The sequence below is a fragment of the Marmota marmota genome, unplaced genomic scaffold, assembly GCF_001458135.2.
Source record: "Marmota marmota marmota unplaced genomic scaffold, marMar, whole genome shotgun sequence".
Lineage (NCBI taxonomy): Eukaryota > Metazoa > Chordata > Mammalia > Rodentia > Sciuridae > Marmota > Marmota marmota.
Window position 1 is genome coordinate 1815789 of NW_026000229.1, and position 14081 is coordinate 1829869.

At 34.6% G+C, this 14081-nt stretch overlaps 1 protein-coding gene across 1 annotated transcript in view; it reads left to right on the forward strand.

The window, feature by feature from the left end:
• The window catches only part of Gabrg3 (gamma-aminobutyric acid type A receptor subunit gamma3), a 598523-nt gene that overhangs the window by 36367 nt on the left and 548075 nt on the right, over nt 1–14081 (forward strand). The window contains exon 3 of the mRNA XM_015480324.2: nt 13226–13293. Within this exon, the coding sequence (XP_015335810.1) occupies nt 13226–13293 (68 nt within the window). The remainder of the gene's footprint in view (nt 1–13225; nt 13294–14081) is intronic.

Here is a 14081-nt window from a genome sequence, read left to right on the forward strand (position 1 = left end):
GCTGGATACACAATTCTTGGTTGGAACCCATTTTCTTTCAGCGTTTGAAATATGTTGTTCCAGGATCTTCTAGCTTTCAGAGTCTGTGGTGAAAGATCAGCTGTTATCCTGATTGGTTTACCCCTAAATGTAATCTGCTTCCTTTCTCTTGAAGCTTTTAAAATTCTCTCCTTATTCTGTAAGTTCGGCATCTTCATTATAATGTGTCTAGGTGTGGATCTCTTATGATTTTCCACATTCGGGGTCCTGTAGGCTTCTAGGATTTGGGATTCTGTCTCATTCTTCAAGTCTGGGAAGTTTTCTCGTATTATTTCGTTGAACAGATTGCTCATTCCTTTGGTTTGGACCTCTATACCTTCCTGTATCCCAATGACTCTTAAGTTTGGTCTCTTTATGTTATCCCATATTTCTTGGATGTTCTGCTCATTGTTTCTTAAGAGTCTCACTGAGCTGTCTATGATCTTTTCAAGTTGAAATACTTTGTATTCATTGTCTGATGTTCTATCTTTTAAGTGTTCTACTCTGCTGGTAGTATTCTCATTTGAGTTTTTAAGTTGGTTTATTGTTTCCTGCATTTGTAGGATTTCTGTTTGTTTTTTATAACCTCTATCTCCCTGTATAGTTAATCTTTTGCTTCTTGGATTTGTTCATGTAATTCATTGTCGAAGTGATCTTTAATTGTCTGATTTTGCTGTCTAATGTCTTCCTTGAGACTCCAGATCATCTGAAGCATGTAAATCCTGAATTCTTTATCTGACATTCCATCTGCTGCAGCTATTACCTCTTCTAATGTTGAGTTGACCTGCATTGCTCGTGGTCCTTTCTTTTCTTGTCTTTTCATATTGCTCGCGTTTCTTTCTGCTTGGTGAAACTGTTGTGTTATTGAATTTTCCCCCTATATATTTATATTGCTCTTGTATTGTTGCAAATCTCCCTTGCAGGGGCGGGCGGCGGCTGTGCTCCTCCTCCAATTGGGGTGATCTGTCTATCACGCCGGCGGGCCGCTGGGCCCCTTCTCCAGGTCGCGTGGTCTGCCTACCTTGCGGGCAACGGCTGGGCCCCTCCTCCAATAGGCTTGATCTGTCTACCACTCTGGCGGGCCGCTGGGCCTGTTCTCCAGGTTGCAGGTCTGCCTACCTTGCAGGCGCGGGCGTCGTCTCTGCTCTGCCCCTTCTCCAGTTGGGGTGATGTGTCTACCACGCTGGTGGCCCGCTGGGCCAGTTCTGCTGGTCGGTCGCAGGTCTGCCTACCTTGCAGGTGCAGGCGGCGGCTCTGCTCTCGCCATGATTTAATTTTTTTTTAATGCTGAGTAATATTCCATTGTGTATAAATGCCACATTTTTTTTTATCCATTCATCCACTGAAAGACATCTAGGTTGGCTCCACAGTTTAGCTATTGTGAATTATGCTGCTATAAACTCTGATGTGGCTATGTCCCTGTAGTATGCTGTTTTTCAGTACTTTGGAGTAGCTGGGTCAAATTGTGGTTCCATTCCCAGATTTCCAAGGAATGTTCATTCTGCTTTCCAAATTGGCTGTACAAATTTGCAGTCCCACCAGGAATGTATGAGTGTACCTTTTACCCCACATCCTCGCAAACATTTGTTGTTTGTCTTCATAATAGCTGCCATTCTGACTGGAGTAAGATGATGTCTTAGAGTAGTTTTGATTTGCATTTCTCTGATTGCTAGAGATGATGAGCATTTTTTCATATATTTGTTGATTGATTGTATATCCTCTTCTGAGAAGTGTCTGTACAGGTCCTTGGCCCATTTATTGATTTGGTTATTTATTTTTTTGGTGCTTAGCTTCTTGAGTTCTTTATATACCCTAGAGATTATTGCTGTATCTGATGTGTGAGGGGTAAAAATTTGCTCCCAGGATGTAGGCTCTCTGTTCACCTTACAGATTGTTTCTTTTGCTGAGAAAAAACTTTTTAGTTTGAATCCATCCCATTTATTGATTCTTGTTTTTAATTCTTGTGCTATAGGAGTCTTATTAAGAAAGTTGAGGCCTAATCCCACATGATGAAGATTAGGGACTACTTTTTCTTCTATTAGACACAGAGTCTCTGGTTTAATTCCTAGGTCCTTGATACATTTTGAGTTGAATTTTGTGCATGGTAAGAGTTAGGGGTTCAATTTCATTTTGTTGCATATGGATTTCCAGTTTTCCCAGCATCATTTGTTGATGATGCTATCTTTTTGCCATTGTATGTTTTTGGCACCTTTGTCTAATATAAGATAATTATAATTTTGTGGGTTAGTCTCTGTGTCCTCTATTCTGTACCATTGGTCTACTGGCCTGTTTTGGTGCCAATATCATGCTGTTTTTGTTACTATTGTCCTGTAAGTTCTGGTATAGTGGTGCTACCTACTTCGCTCTTCTTGCTTAGAATTGCTTTAGCTATTCTGGCTCTCTTATTATTCCAGATGATTTTCATGATTGCTTTTTCTATTTCTATGAGAAATGCTATTGGGATTTTGATCAGAATTGCATTAAATCTGTATAGTGATTATGGTAGTATTGTCATTTTGATAAAATTAATTCTGCCTATCCATGAGCAAGGTAGATCTTTTCATCTTTTAAAGTCTAGTTTGTTTTCTCTCTTTAGGGTTCTGTAGTTTTCATTGTATAGATCTTTCTCCTCTTTTGTTAAGTTGATTCCCAAGTATCTTATTTTTTTTTTGAGGATATTGTGAATGGAGTTATTTTCCTAATTTCCTTTTCAGAGGACTTGTCACTGATATACAGAAATGCCTTTGATTTATGGGTGTTCGTTTTATATCCTGCTACTTTGCTGAATTCCTTTACTAGTTCTAGAAGTTTTTTGGTGGAATTTTTTGGGTCTTTTAGGTATAGAATCATATCATCAGCAAATAGTGCTAGTTTAAGTTCTTCTTTTCCTATACTTATTCCTTTAATTTCTTTCATCTTTCTAATTGCTCTGGCCAGTGTTTCAAGAACTATGTTGAATAAAAATGGTGAAAGAAGGCATCCATGACTTGTTCCAGATTTTGGAGGGAATGCCTTTAATTTTACTCTGTTTAGAATGATGTTGGCCTGAGGCTTATTGTAGGTAGCCTTTACAATATTGAGATATGTTCCTGTTTTCCCTAGTTTTTCTAGTGTTTTGAACATAAAGGGGTGCTGTATTTTGTCAAATACTTTTTCTGCATCTATTGAGATAATCATATGATTCTTATCTTTAAGTCTATTGATGTGATGAATTACATTTATTGATTTCCATATGTTGAACCAACCTTGCATCCCTGGGATGAATCCCACATGATCATGATGCATAATCTTTTTGATATGTTTTTGTATTTGATTTTCCAGAATTTTATTGAGGATTTTTGAATCTATGTTCATTAGAGATATTGGTCTGAAGTTTTCTTTCTTCTATGTGTCTTTGCCTGGTTTTGGAATCAGGGTGATATTGGCCTCATAGAATGAGTTTGGAAGCACTCCCTCTTTTTCTATTTCCTGAAATAAATTGAAGAGTATTGGTATTAGTTATTCTTTAAAGGTCTTGTAAAACTCAGCTGTGTATCCATCTAGTCCTGGGCTTTTCTTGGTTGGTAGTCTTTTGATGGCTTCTTCTATTTCCTCACTTGATATTGCTTTGTTTAAAGTTGTGTATATCTTCCTGACTCAATCTGGGCAGATCATATGACTTAAGATATTTATCAATGCCTTCACTGTCTTCAATTTTATTAGAGTAAAAGGTTTCAAAATAATTTCTAATTATCTTCTGTATTTCTGTAGTGTCTGTTGTGATATTGCCTTTTTCATCACATATGCTGGTAATTTGTGTTCTCTCTATCCTTCTCTTCATTAGCATGGCTCAGGGTCTGTCAATTTTATTTATTTTTTCAAAGAAGCAACTTTTAGTTTTCTCAATTGTTTCTTTTGTTTCAGTTTCATTGATTCAGCTCTGATTTTAATTATTTCTTGCCTTCTACTGCTTTTTCTGCTGATTCGTTCTTCTTTTTCTAGGGCTTTGAGATGTAATGTGAGGTCATTTATTTGTTAACTTTTTCTTTTTTTAAGGAATAAACTCCATGCAATGAATTTTCCTCTTAGTACTGCTTTTATAGTGTCCCAGAGAGTTTGGTATGTTGTGTCTGTGTTCTCATTTACCTCTAAGAATTTTTTAATCTCCTTAATGTCTTCTGTAACCCATTGTTCATTCAATAGCATACTGTTCAGTCTCCATGTGATGCAGAAATTTTTATTCTTTATTTTGTTGTTGCTTTCCAATTTCATTCCATTATGATCTGATAAAATGCATGATGATGAATTACTATTGATGTGACATGTGTGAAGAGTATCTCTACTCCTTTGTATTGCTAAGAGTTGCCCTGTGGCATAGTATATGGTCTATTTTTGAGAAGGATCCTTGTGCTGCTGAGAAGAAAGTGTATCTTCCTTATGCTGGTTGATATATTCTATATATGTCAGTTTAGTCTAAGTTATTAATTGTGTTATTGAACTCTATAGTTTCTTTATTCAACTTTTGTTTGAAAGATCTGTTCAGTGGTGAGAGAGGGATGTTAAAGTCACCCAAGATTATTGTGTTTTGGTCAATTTGACTCTTGGACTTGAGAAGAGTTTGTTTGATGAACATAGCTGCACCAGTGTTTGGGGAATATATATATTTATGATTGTTATGTCTTGTTGGCATATAGTTCCTTTGAGCAGTATGTAATGTCCATCTTTATCCCTTTTGATTAACTTTGGCTTGAAGTCTACTTTATTTGATATGAGTATGGAAACCCCTGCTTCCTTCCACAGTCCATGTGAGTGGTATGGTTTATCCCAACCTTTCACCTTCAGTCTCTGTGTGTCTTTTCCTATCAAATGAGTCTGCTGTAGACAGCATATTGTTGGATCTTTTTTTAAAATCCAATATGCTAGCCTATATCTTTTGATTGGTGAGTTTAAGCCATTAAAATTTAGGGTTACTATTGAGACATGGTTTGTGTTTGCAGCCATATTTGTTTATTTTTGTTATTTAACTTCACTTGGTTTTCCTCTTTGATTAGTTTTTCTTTTAGTGTACTACCTCCCTCTGCTGGTTTTTATCATTGTTTTTCATTTCCTCTTCATGAAATATTTTGCCAAGGATGTTTTTTAGTGCAGGTTTTCTAGCTGTAAATTCTTTTAACTTTTGTTTATCGTGGAAGGTTTTTATTTCATCTTCAAATATGAAGCTTAGTTTTGTAGGATACAAGATTCTTGGTTGGCACCCATTATCTTTCAGAGTTTGAAATATGTTGTCCCAGGATCGTCTAGCTTTCAGGGTCTATGTTGAAAAATCTGCCATTATCCTAATTGGTTAACCCCTATATGTAATAGGATTCCTTTCTCTTGTGGCTTTTAAAATTTTTTCCTTATTCTGTATGTTGGGCATTTTCATTATAATGTGTCTTGTTGTGGATCTGTTGTGATTTTCCACATTTGGTGTACTGTAGGCTTCTTGGATTTGGATTTCCCTTTCATTCTTCATGTCTGGAAAGTTTTCTGATATTAGTTCATTGAACTGATTGCTCATTCCTTTGGTTTTGACCTGTATGCCTTCTTCTATAACAATAACTCTTAAATTTGGTCTTTTTATGCTATCCCATAATTCTTGGATGTTCTGCTCCTGGTTTCTTATCATTTTCGCTGTGCTGTCTACATTTTTTTTCAAGATGTTATACATTGTCATTGTTGTCTGATGTCCTGTCTTCTAAGTGTAAGTGGTCTACTCTGCTGGTGATACTCTCATTTGAATTTTTAATTTGGTTTATTATTTCTTTCATTTCAAGGATTTCTTTTTTTTTGGTATAACCTCTATCTCTCTGTAAAGGTGATATTTTGCTTATTGGATTTGTTTATGTAGCTCATTGTCAAAGTGTATTTATGTCTCAATTCTTCTTTGAGATTCTAAAACATCTGATTCATGTATATCCTGAAATCTTTATCTGTTATTTTTTCTGCTGTAGCTGTTAATTCTTCTAATGATGTGTTGTCTTGAATTGTTTGTGGTACTTTCTTCCCTTGTCTTTTCATGTTGCTCACATTTCTTTCCAGCTCTGTGGGACTGGTGTGTTATTGTTTTTACCCTATAGATTTGTAGTGCTCTTATATAGTTCCAAGATCCTTCCTTTGTGGGGAAGGACAATGTTGACGGTTCCCAATATCAACAATACATCACGTATGAGCAAATTATGTTATTAAGACATTTATAGTTAGTCTTAATAGAAAAGTTGGATTCAATTATTATTTAAAATATAATCAGTAGTCTCATAAAAGGTGTACAGTTTCTGGTGGTGGACAGAGAACTGGGGATCGGGCATATATGTTATGTTAAGGGGAAAGATGTGAGGGGATAGAGCTAATACAACTTAGGAAATTTGGAGGAGAAGTTTAATGAAGAGGGTTAGTAGCAGGGAATAGACAGGAGGTAATTTAGGGTAGACAAGTACGTGGGAGGACAGGAGAATGCATAAAAACAAACACATATATGTATTTAGAAAATTACAAGAAGTAAAAATAGTAAAAATTAAGAGGTTGAAAGAGGGAAAGAGGGAGAAATAAAAATAAAAAGGAAAGAAAGAAAGTGAGAGAAAGAAAAAAGCTGCCTGACTGCTTTCTCGGATTCATGCACAGAGCAGCCAGAAATGGTATCTCCTCTACTCCGCCATCTTGGATCCTTTCTATTTTTTTAATTGTCTATTTCATTGATCTCTGTCTTATCTTTACTATATCCTTCTTTTAGTTAAATTTTCTTGTTTTGTTTTTTCTGTGTCTAGATCCTTGAGATATAAAGTTAAGTTGTTGATTTGAGGTCTTTGCTCTTTTTTTTTTAATGTAAGCATTTACTGCTTTAATATCCTAAAGGAGATTACTGATTTCACAATATTCCATTAGTTTTGGTATGTCGCTCTTTCTTTTTCATTGTCATGAGCTATATTCTAAATTTCATTGTCATTTCTCTTGAGCCATTAGTTGTTTAAGAGGGAGTTGTTTAATTTTCATGTATTTATCGATTTTCTTGTTTCTGCTATTGATTTCCAGTTTCATTCCTTTGTTTTTGGAGGAGGTACTTTGCATTATTTTGCTTCTTTATTTGTTAAGGCTTGTTTTGAGGCTTACTATGTAGTCTACCTTGGAGAATGTTTCATTTGTAATTGAGAGTATGCATATTCTGTTCTTGTCAAGCAAAATGTTTTGTGTATGGTTGTTCAGTCCAGTTGGTATCTAGTGTTTGAGTTCTCTTTTACCTTGTCTATCTTTTTTTTAGTTGTTCTTTTAACATGTGACAGTGGTGTCTTGACTGTCCTACATTTATTGTGTTACTTCCTATTGCTCCCTTCAGTTCAGATGATGTTGCTTCATATATATGTAAACTGTCTAATACAGGTGCATTTGTATTTATTCTTATTATGTTTTCCTGATGAATTATATGCATTACCATTGTATAATTTCTTTGTTTTTTTTTAATGACAGTTTTGTCTTCAAGTCTTTTTTGTCTGATAGAAGTATAGTTATTCCTGCTCTTGTTAGGTTCCGATGCCCATTTGTATGGATCTTTTAAACATTATTTAATGTTTAATGACCTTATGTGTGTATCTAAGGTGTGAGTCTACTGTAGATCATAATTAGTTGGATTTTTCATTTTCCTGCATTCAGCCAATCCATGACTTTACATTAGGGTTTTAATCCAGTTCAATTTAAAGTAACTTCTAACAAGGGAGGAATTTCTATTGTTATTTTCTTTACTCCTGTCTTTACATGTTTATAGCTTTTTCTCCTTTCCTTTCTTGCTGCCCTATTGTTTTATTTCACTGATTTTTTGAGTAATATATTGTGATTCTCTTCTCATTTTTATTTCTTTGTGGTTATCATTGTACTTAAATAAAATATCTTAAAATTATAATAATATATTTTAAACTGATAACAACTTCAATTTCATATAAAAACTCTACTCCTTTAAAATTATTCCCTACACATTATAGTATTGATGATACAATTATCTCTTTGTACATTATGTTAACTAATATCTGTTTGTTATTATTTTTATGCTTTTGTATTTAAATTCTATACTAGATTTAAAGGTGATTTGTGCACATATGTTACAAAATTACAGGATTCTGTATTTTTTCTATATTAACCTTTACAAGCAAGTCTTAATTTTCATATTGCTTTTTTCATCCTTTGGCTTTGACTTGAAGGATTCCCTTCAGCATTTTTTATAGGCACATCTAGTGGTGATAACTTCATTAGCATTTGTTTATCTTGGAATATTTTACTTTTCCCCTAATTTTTGAAGGACAATTTTTATTGAATATAGTATTCTTGATTGACATTATTTTTTTTCTTTCTTCTAGCCTGAAAAGTTGGAGAATGTTCCATTTGTAATTTTTATTTTGTTCATGCATCATTTTCCTGATTTCATTTAGTTGTGTGCTCTTAAAAATATAATTGGTCATCCTTGTGATAGTATTTTTGATTTTTTTGTCTGGTAATTCATAGATCCCCTTTAGGGTCAGATTTCGAGATTTAATTTGTTCTTTTGACTACTTAGAAGTCTAATGACAATTAATCCTTGTACATGGCAAGTCTCTTTATTCAAGATTCTGTTTGTCTATGGCTTTTGACAGTTTGCTTATTGTGTATTTCTATGTAGGTCTCTTTAGATTGATTTTTATTGAAAGTTCTTCTATCTCCTTGATTGATATGTCAGTTTTTGTCCTCAGACTTCAAAAGTTTTTAGACATATTTTCTTTTAAGAGTTCTCTATGTACCTTTTTATTTTTCTTCCTCTTCTGGAACTCCCAAAGTGGTGTACATAAGTCTGTAGACTCTGTTCATTTATCTTTTTATCTTTTTTTTCTTTTCTTTCTATTTTTTTTGGAGGGGGGTTACCAGGGATTGAATTCAGGAGCACTAACCCCTGAGCCACATCCTTAGCCCTATTTTGTATTTTGTTTAGAAACAGAATCTCACTGAGTTGCTTAGTGCTTTGCCATTGCTGAGGCTAGCTTTGAGCTCGTTATCCTCCTGCCTCAGCCTGCCGACTGCTGGGATTACAGGTGTGTGATTCTGCCTCTGGCCCTTTTTCTTTATTATCTTTTTATTTTTATTCTTCTTTCTTGATAATTTCAAAGTACTATTTTTGAAGTTGCTGATTTCTTCTGCTTGGTTGTCTGCTGTTGAATCCCACTAATGAATTTTTCAATTAATTAATTTTGTATTCTATAGCTGTAGTTGTTGTTTGCTCTCTCTTCTCAGCTTTTTAATGATATTTTAATTTTGTTCATGCATTATTTCACTGATTTCATTTAGTTTTGTGCTTTTCAAAATATAATTGGTCATCCTTGTGACAGTATTTTTTATTTTTTGTCTGGTAATTCATAGATCCCTTTTAGGGTCAGATTTGGAGATTTAATTTATCCTTTTGACTGTATCATATTTTCCTTTATTTGTATTTGCCTTGTTATCTTTTGTGGGACGTTGGTATTTGAAAAATCAGCCACCTTTCTTAGTTTTTTTTGTGGTCTAGTTTTGTACAGAAAGGACTTTCATCAATGAGAGTGGCCAGAGGTTCTGGAGACCTCTCAAGCCTTTGTTTTAGATGTGTCCTCTCTGAACTTTCTCATTTAAAGTAATTGAAGAAGTGTTTTGATTCCTACTCAGAAGCTTTTGCTAATATATCTCTGCAGTACTGCAGCTTCTTTGGTGTTATAACAAACTGATGTACTGGAGCTCTCCTTAATATCTGTCAATAGTTCTACAGACTCTGGTGTTGAAACCAAGCCATCCTTGACTTTGTTCTCAGAGTTCACCAACCTGTTAGCTTGTTTCTTTTAGCATGTATACTCAAACAACACAGAAACCAATCCCTTGGACAGCCCCACAAAAGTCAGAACACTGAAGATAGTCCACTCTTTCTTTCCTCTGGGAGAATTGCTCTTTCTCATTGCCATTCTTAGATTTTCTACCTCTGTGCAATTCTTTATCCTTCTTCCTACTCTAGGATTTAGCATTTGAAAATTGTTGTTGTGGTAAAATAAATAAAACATAAAATTTACCTTCTTAACCATTTGTGTGTGTGTATGTGTGTGTGTGTTACCGGGGCTTGAACTCAGGGCAGTATTTGAATGCAAGGCAAATACTCTACAATTGAGCCACATTTTAACCATATTTAAGTGCACAGTTCAGTGATGTTAACCACACTCACAGTGTTGTGCAGCCATCACCACCATCCACATCCAGAGCTCTTTTTATCTTGAAAAATTAAAACTCTGTACCCATCTCAAAATCTGTATCCATCCCCCTCTCTACTGTCTCTGCCAACTACCATTCTACTTTCTGTCTCTGTGAATTTGACTACTCCAGATAACTCATATAAATGGACTCAGGCAGTATTTGTCCTTTTGTAATTAGCATTATTTACTCAAAATCAAGTCCACAATGCTTATCCCTGTCGTAGCATGTGCCAGCATTTAATTCCTTTTAAAGATTAAACAACATTCTATTGTATTCCACATTTTGTTTCTCTATTCATCTGTTGATGGACACTTGAATTGCTTTTAACCTTTGGCTACTGTGAATCATACTGATGTTAGCATAGGTGTACCAATGTCTGTTTTGAATCCCTGCTTTTAATTCCTTTATATAAATACCCAGAAGTGTGATTACAAGGTCACGTGGTAATTCTGTTTAATTTTGAGGAACCACAATACTGTTTTCCACCATGACTGTGTTATCTTGCTTTTTAGTACCAGTGCACAAGAATTCCAATTTTCTCTACATCCTTGCCAACACATGTTATTTTCTGATTTTTTGTTTTTATTTTTAATAGTAACCTTCATAAAGCATAAAAATAGTATCTCCTGTTTTCTGTTTATATTCTTTAGTGACTAAAGTTGTTCATCATTCTTTTATGTGATTATTGGTTATTCATTTATCTCCTTGTTGGAGATGTCTATTTAAATTCCTTGCACATTTAATATTGAATTGTAGAAGTTCTTTCTGAACTGAATTGCAACCCTTGTCAAATATATGATTTGCAAATATTTTAAACATTCTCTGGGTGGCCTTTTTACTCTGCTGTGCCTTTTATGCACAAAAGATTTAATTTTAATGGAGTCAAATTCATCCAATTTTTTTCTTTTGTTGCTAGAGCTGGTATTAAATGCAAGAAATTATTGCCAAGGCTAATGTCACAAAGTTTTTCCCCTGTGTTTTCTTCTGACACTTTTGTAATTTGGGGTCTACATCTGGGTCTTAAATCCATTTTGAGTTTATTTTTGTATGTGGCATAAGGTAAGGATGCAACTTTATTCTTTAGCTTATGGATATCTAGTTTTCCCAACCTCATTTGCTGAAAAGATTAATTTCCCCATTGGATGACCATGCACCCTTGTCAAAGGTAATTTGTCAGAGGTGAATTTTGAGTCTTTGAGATAAAGCCTAAACCGCCAGTCTCTTTCCTGAGTACTGTTGTTAGAGCAACTTTCGTAAATGGTTCATTCATGCTAGCATGATTCTGCTTAAGAGATAATGTACCAAAACAATTAACTTCCCTCAGGTTTTGTGCATGTGTGTTTACTCCACATTTCTATCTCTTAAAACCTTTATTGTACTTAATATATTTGTTGTTTCCTACTTTAAGTTGTTAAGGCTTTATATCTATAGGTCCTATTAATGTGATGAGATTAAAAAGCTCTGAAAACCTAAAGACTAGTAAATATTGCAGAATTGCCAGAAATGTCTCTTGAAAAAGTTAAGTACCCAGGTGACTGACTTCACAGCCTTCTGTATGGTATAAAGTTTATGCAATGTTTGTAGACAGAACACTTATCGAATCTAGTGAGGTTGAAAAAAGATGATACTTAATTCTCATAGTTGTTAGTAAAGCTTAATCTAAAATGTAGAATACTGCTTTGATGAAATTCAGGCACTAGGAACGTAGTGCATAGCATTTGTTGGGTTGTTCTTTCCAAAAATGCTAGTAGCTTTTTGGAGCTAATATGACTTCATTGTGCTGACAGATGTTTGAGGAGTTAGTTCAAATTCAGAATCATTGTTCCATTTTGTGTATTATGAAAATTGTTGCCCAAGTTATACTGGATACACAATTTTACAAGAGATAGAGAGCTCAGAGGTGCTACTCATAGTCTGAAAAGTGGAGTGCAGAGTCGATTTGTGAATGATCAGATATTTAGCAAAATTGAAGAAGGCTCATTGAAATAGTTGCAGATACAACTACTCTTGTTTCCATAGAAACTCGATGTAGAAATTTTCCTAAGTCTTGTTCATATTCCTTCTGGACAGAAATATTCTGAAATTGCCTCTGTCCTGTCCTTTGCCAGTCACTAAATGGTGAGAAAGGGAATGTCCTACCTTTCAGAGGATTTCAGCTCCCTGATTTAGAAGTCTGCTGATTTGGCAGTCTCATTACTGGACTCACTCACTTTGATTTCTGACATGAAAGGAGAAACCATTTTTGTTATTGTTGTTTTGTTTTTTCATTAGACAAACAAACTGATTTATCCCTGATGTGCGACATTAGCTATCACATCTTCTGATCATATAACATTTATGTGCTCATAAGTTAATGCACAGAAGATTTGGAAGAGAAATTCTTTGACTTACTGACATTTTCTTCATTTTTAAGTTATAGAATTAAACTCTAATACATAATAATATCAATAAACAATGTTTTTTTATTTTTCTTTGGCAATGAACTTACTAGAACTTTGTCTTGAGTTACTTTGCTTTGGAGTTTGCTAGACAGCCATGTGATAGATAACTAACCTGAATACTGGTACATTCTTGGTAGTGCTTATCTTGTGTATTTAGTATTATAGCAAAGCTTTAACATTAAATTACTTATATAATGTCTTGTATTTTGTCTCATATATTTGCTATAAAATTAACTACTGCTATAGAATATCTGTAGTCATTCATCACTAGCAACTTGCTTTGGGTAAAGTCTTATTTTCCTAGAACTTAATAAATACAAGTAGGATTTTCTCCTTGAAAATTTTAAAAAGATGACAGGCAGGGTTTGCATTGCAAATGCAAGACAGATCCCAAAGAAAAATTCACCCATATGTTTCCAACAAGCCTTGAGATGTAAGTAGTGAATGAGTCATTGGGGCATTGAATTGTGCTCTCTTCTTCTTTCTAGCATAAAGTATTAACATATGTGTGTTTTTCTCCACAGTAAAACCGACCGTAATTGATGTTGACATTTATGTTAACAGCATTGGTCCTGTGTCATCAATAAACATGGTAAGAAGATTTTATTTTCTGATCTGATGGCTGTAGCACCCTTTTTGGTTTACATTATCATTGTGGATTTCTGCTTGAGATTTACCATGTAGATTTAAAACTCAAAATTCACTTCTTAAATCTATAGCATTTGTTGGTAGTTTAAATATTGAAGATGATTAAAAAAAATCAAGAGGTAGAATTTATGACGTAAGCAGTGAGACATTGCTCTGATGATTAAGAAATGTTCCTACTGCTCTCTTCTCTGTTCAGGTATTTACAGCACATAGATTTTCAGATGGGATTACTTGCAATTGTGTGATCATTGGTTTAATTGAGCTATTTAATATTAGGAGTGAATATAAATGTCAGCTTGTTACTTTTGGTTTCTTGTTTTAACAAAATCCAAGAGATCTGCCTTTAAGTGTTTCTCAGGAAGGTTTTGGTGATTACCCAGCTTATACTCTTGTCTTCAGGGAAATGTCTGAGGGTCCATCAGCTGTCATTGTTTATTTATTTCAGGAGAAAGTATGGGATCAAGTATATGCTTTCCTTGAGAAGGGTGTTTCTACAGACTTATAAGCAAATTGAGCTAAGGATTATTTACTGTGAAAGAAGTCTTTCCCCATGAAAAGGTGCTTAGCTGCTCAGCGAGTGCTGATATGCTGGAAAATAAGATACAAGCCTCCTCTTTCAGGCTGCATACCGTGTGTTCCACCTGTGGGAATATGAAGGTTTCCTGGAGCAGGCTTGCATTTGTAGCCCCAAGCCATGTCATAGATGGCCCCATGCTGGGGGCCTTTCCTGTG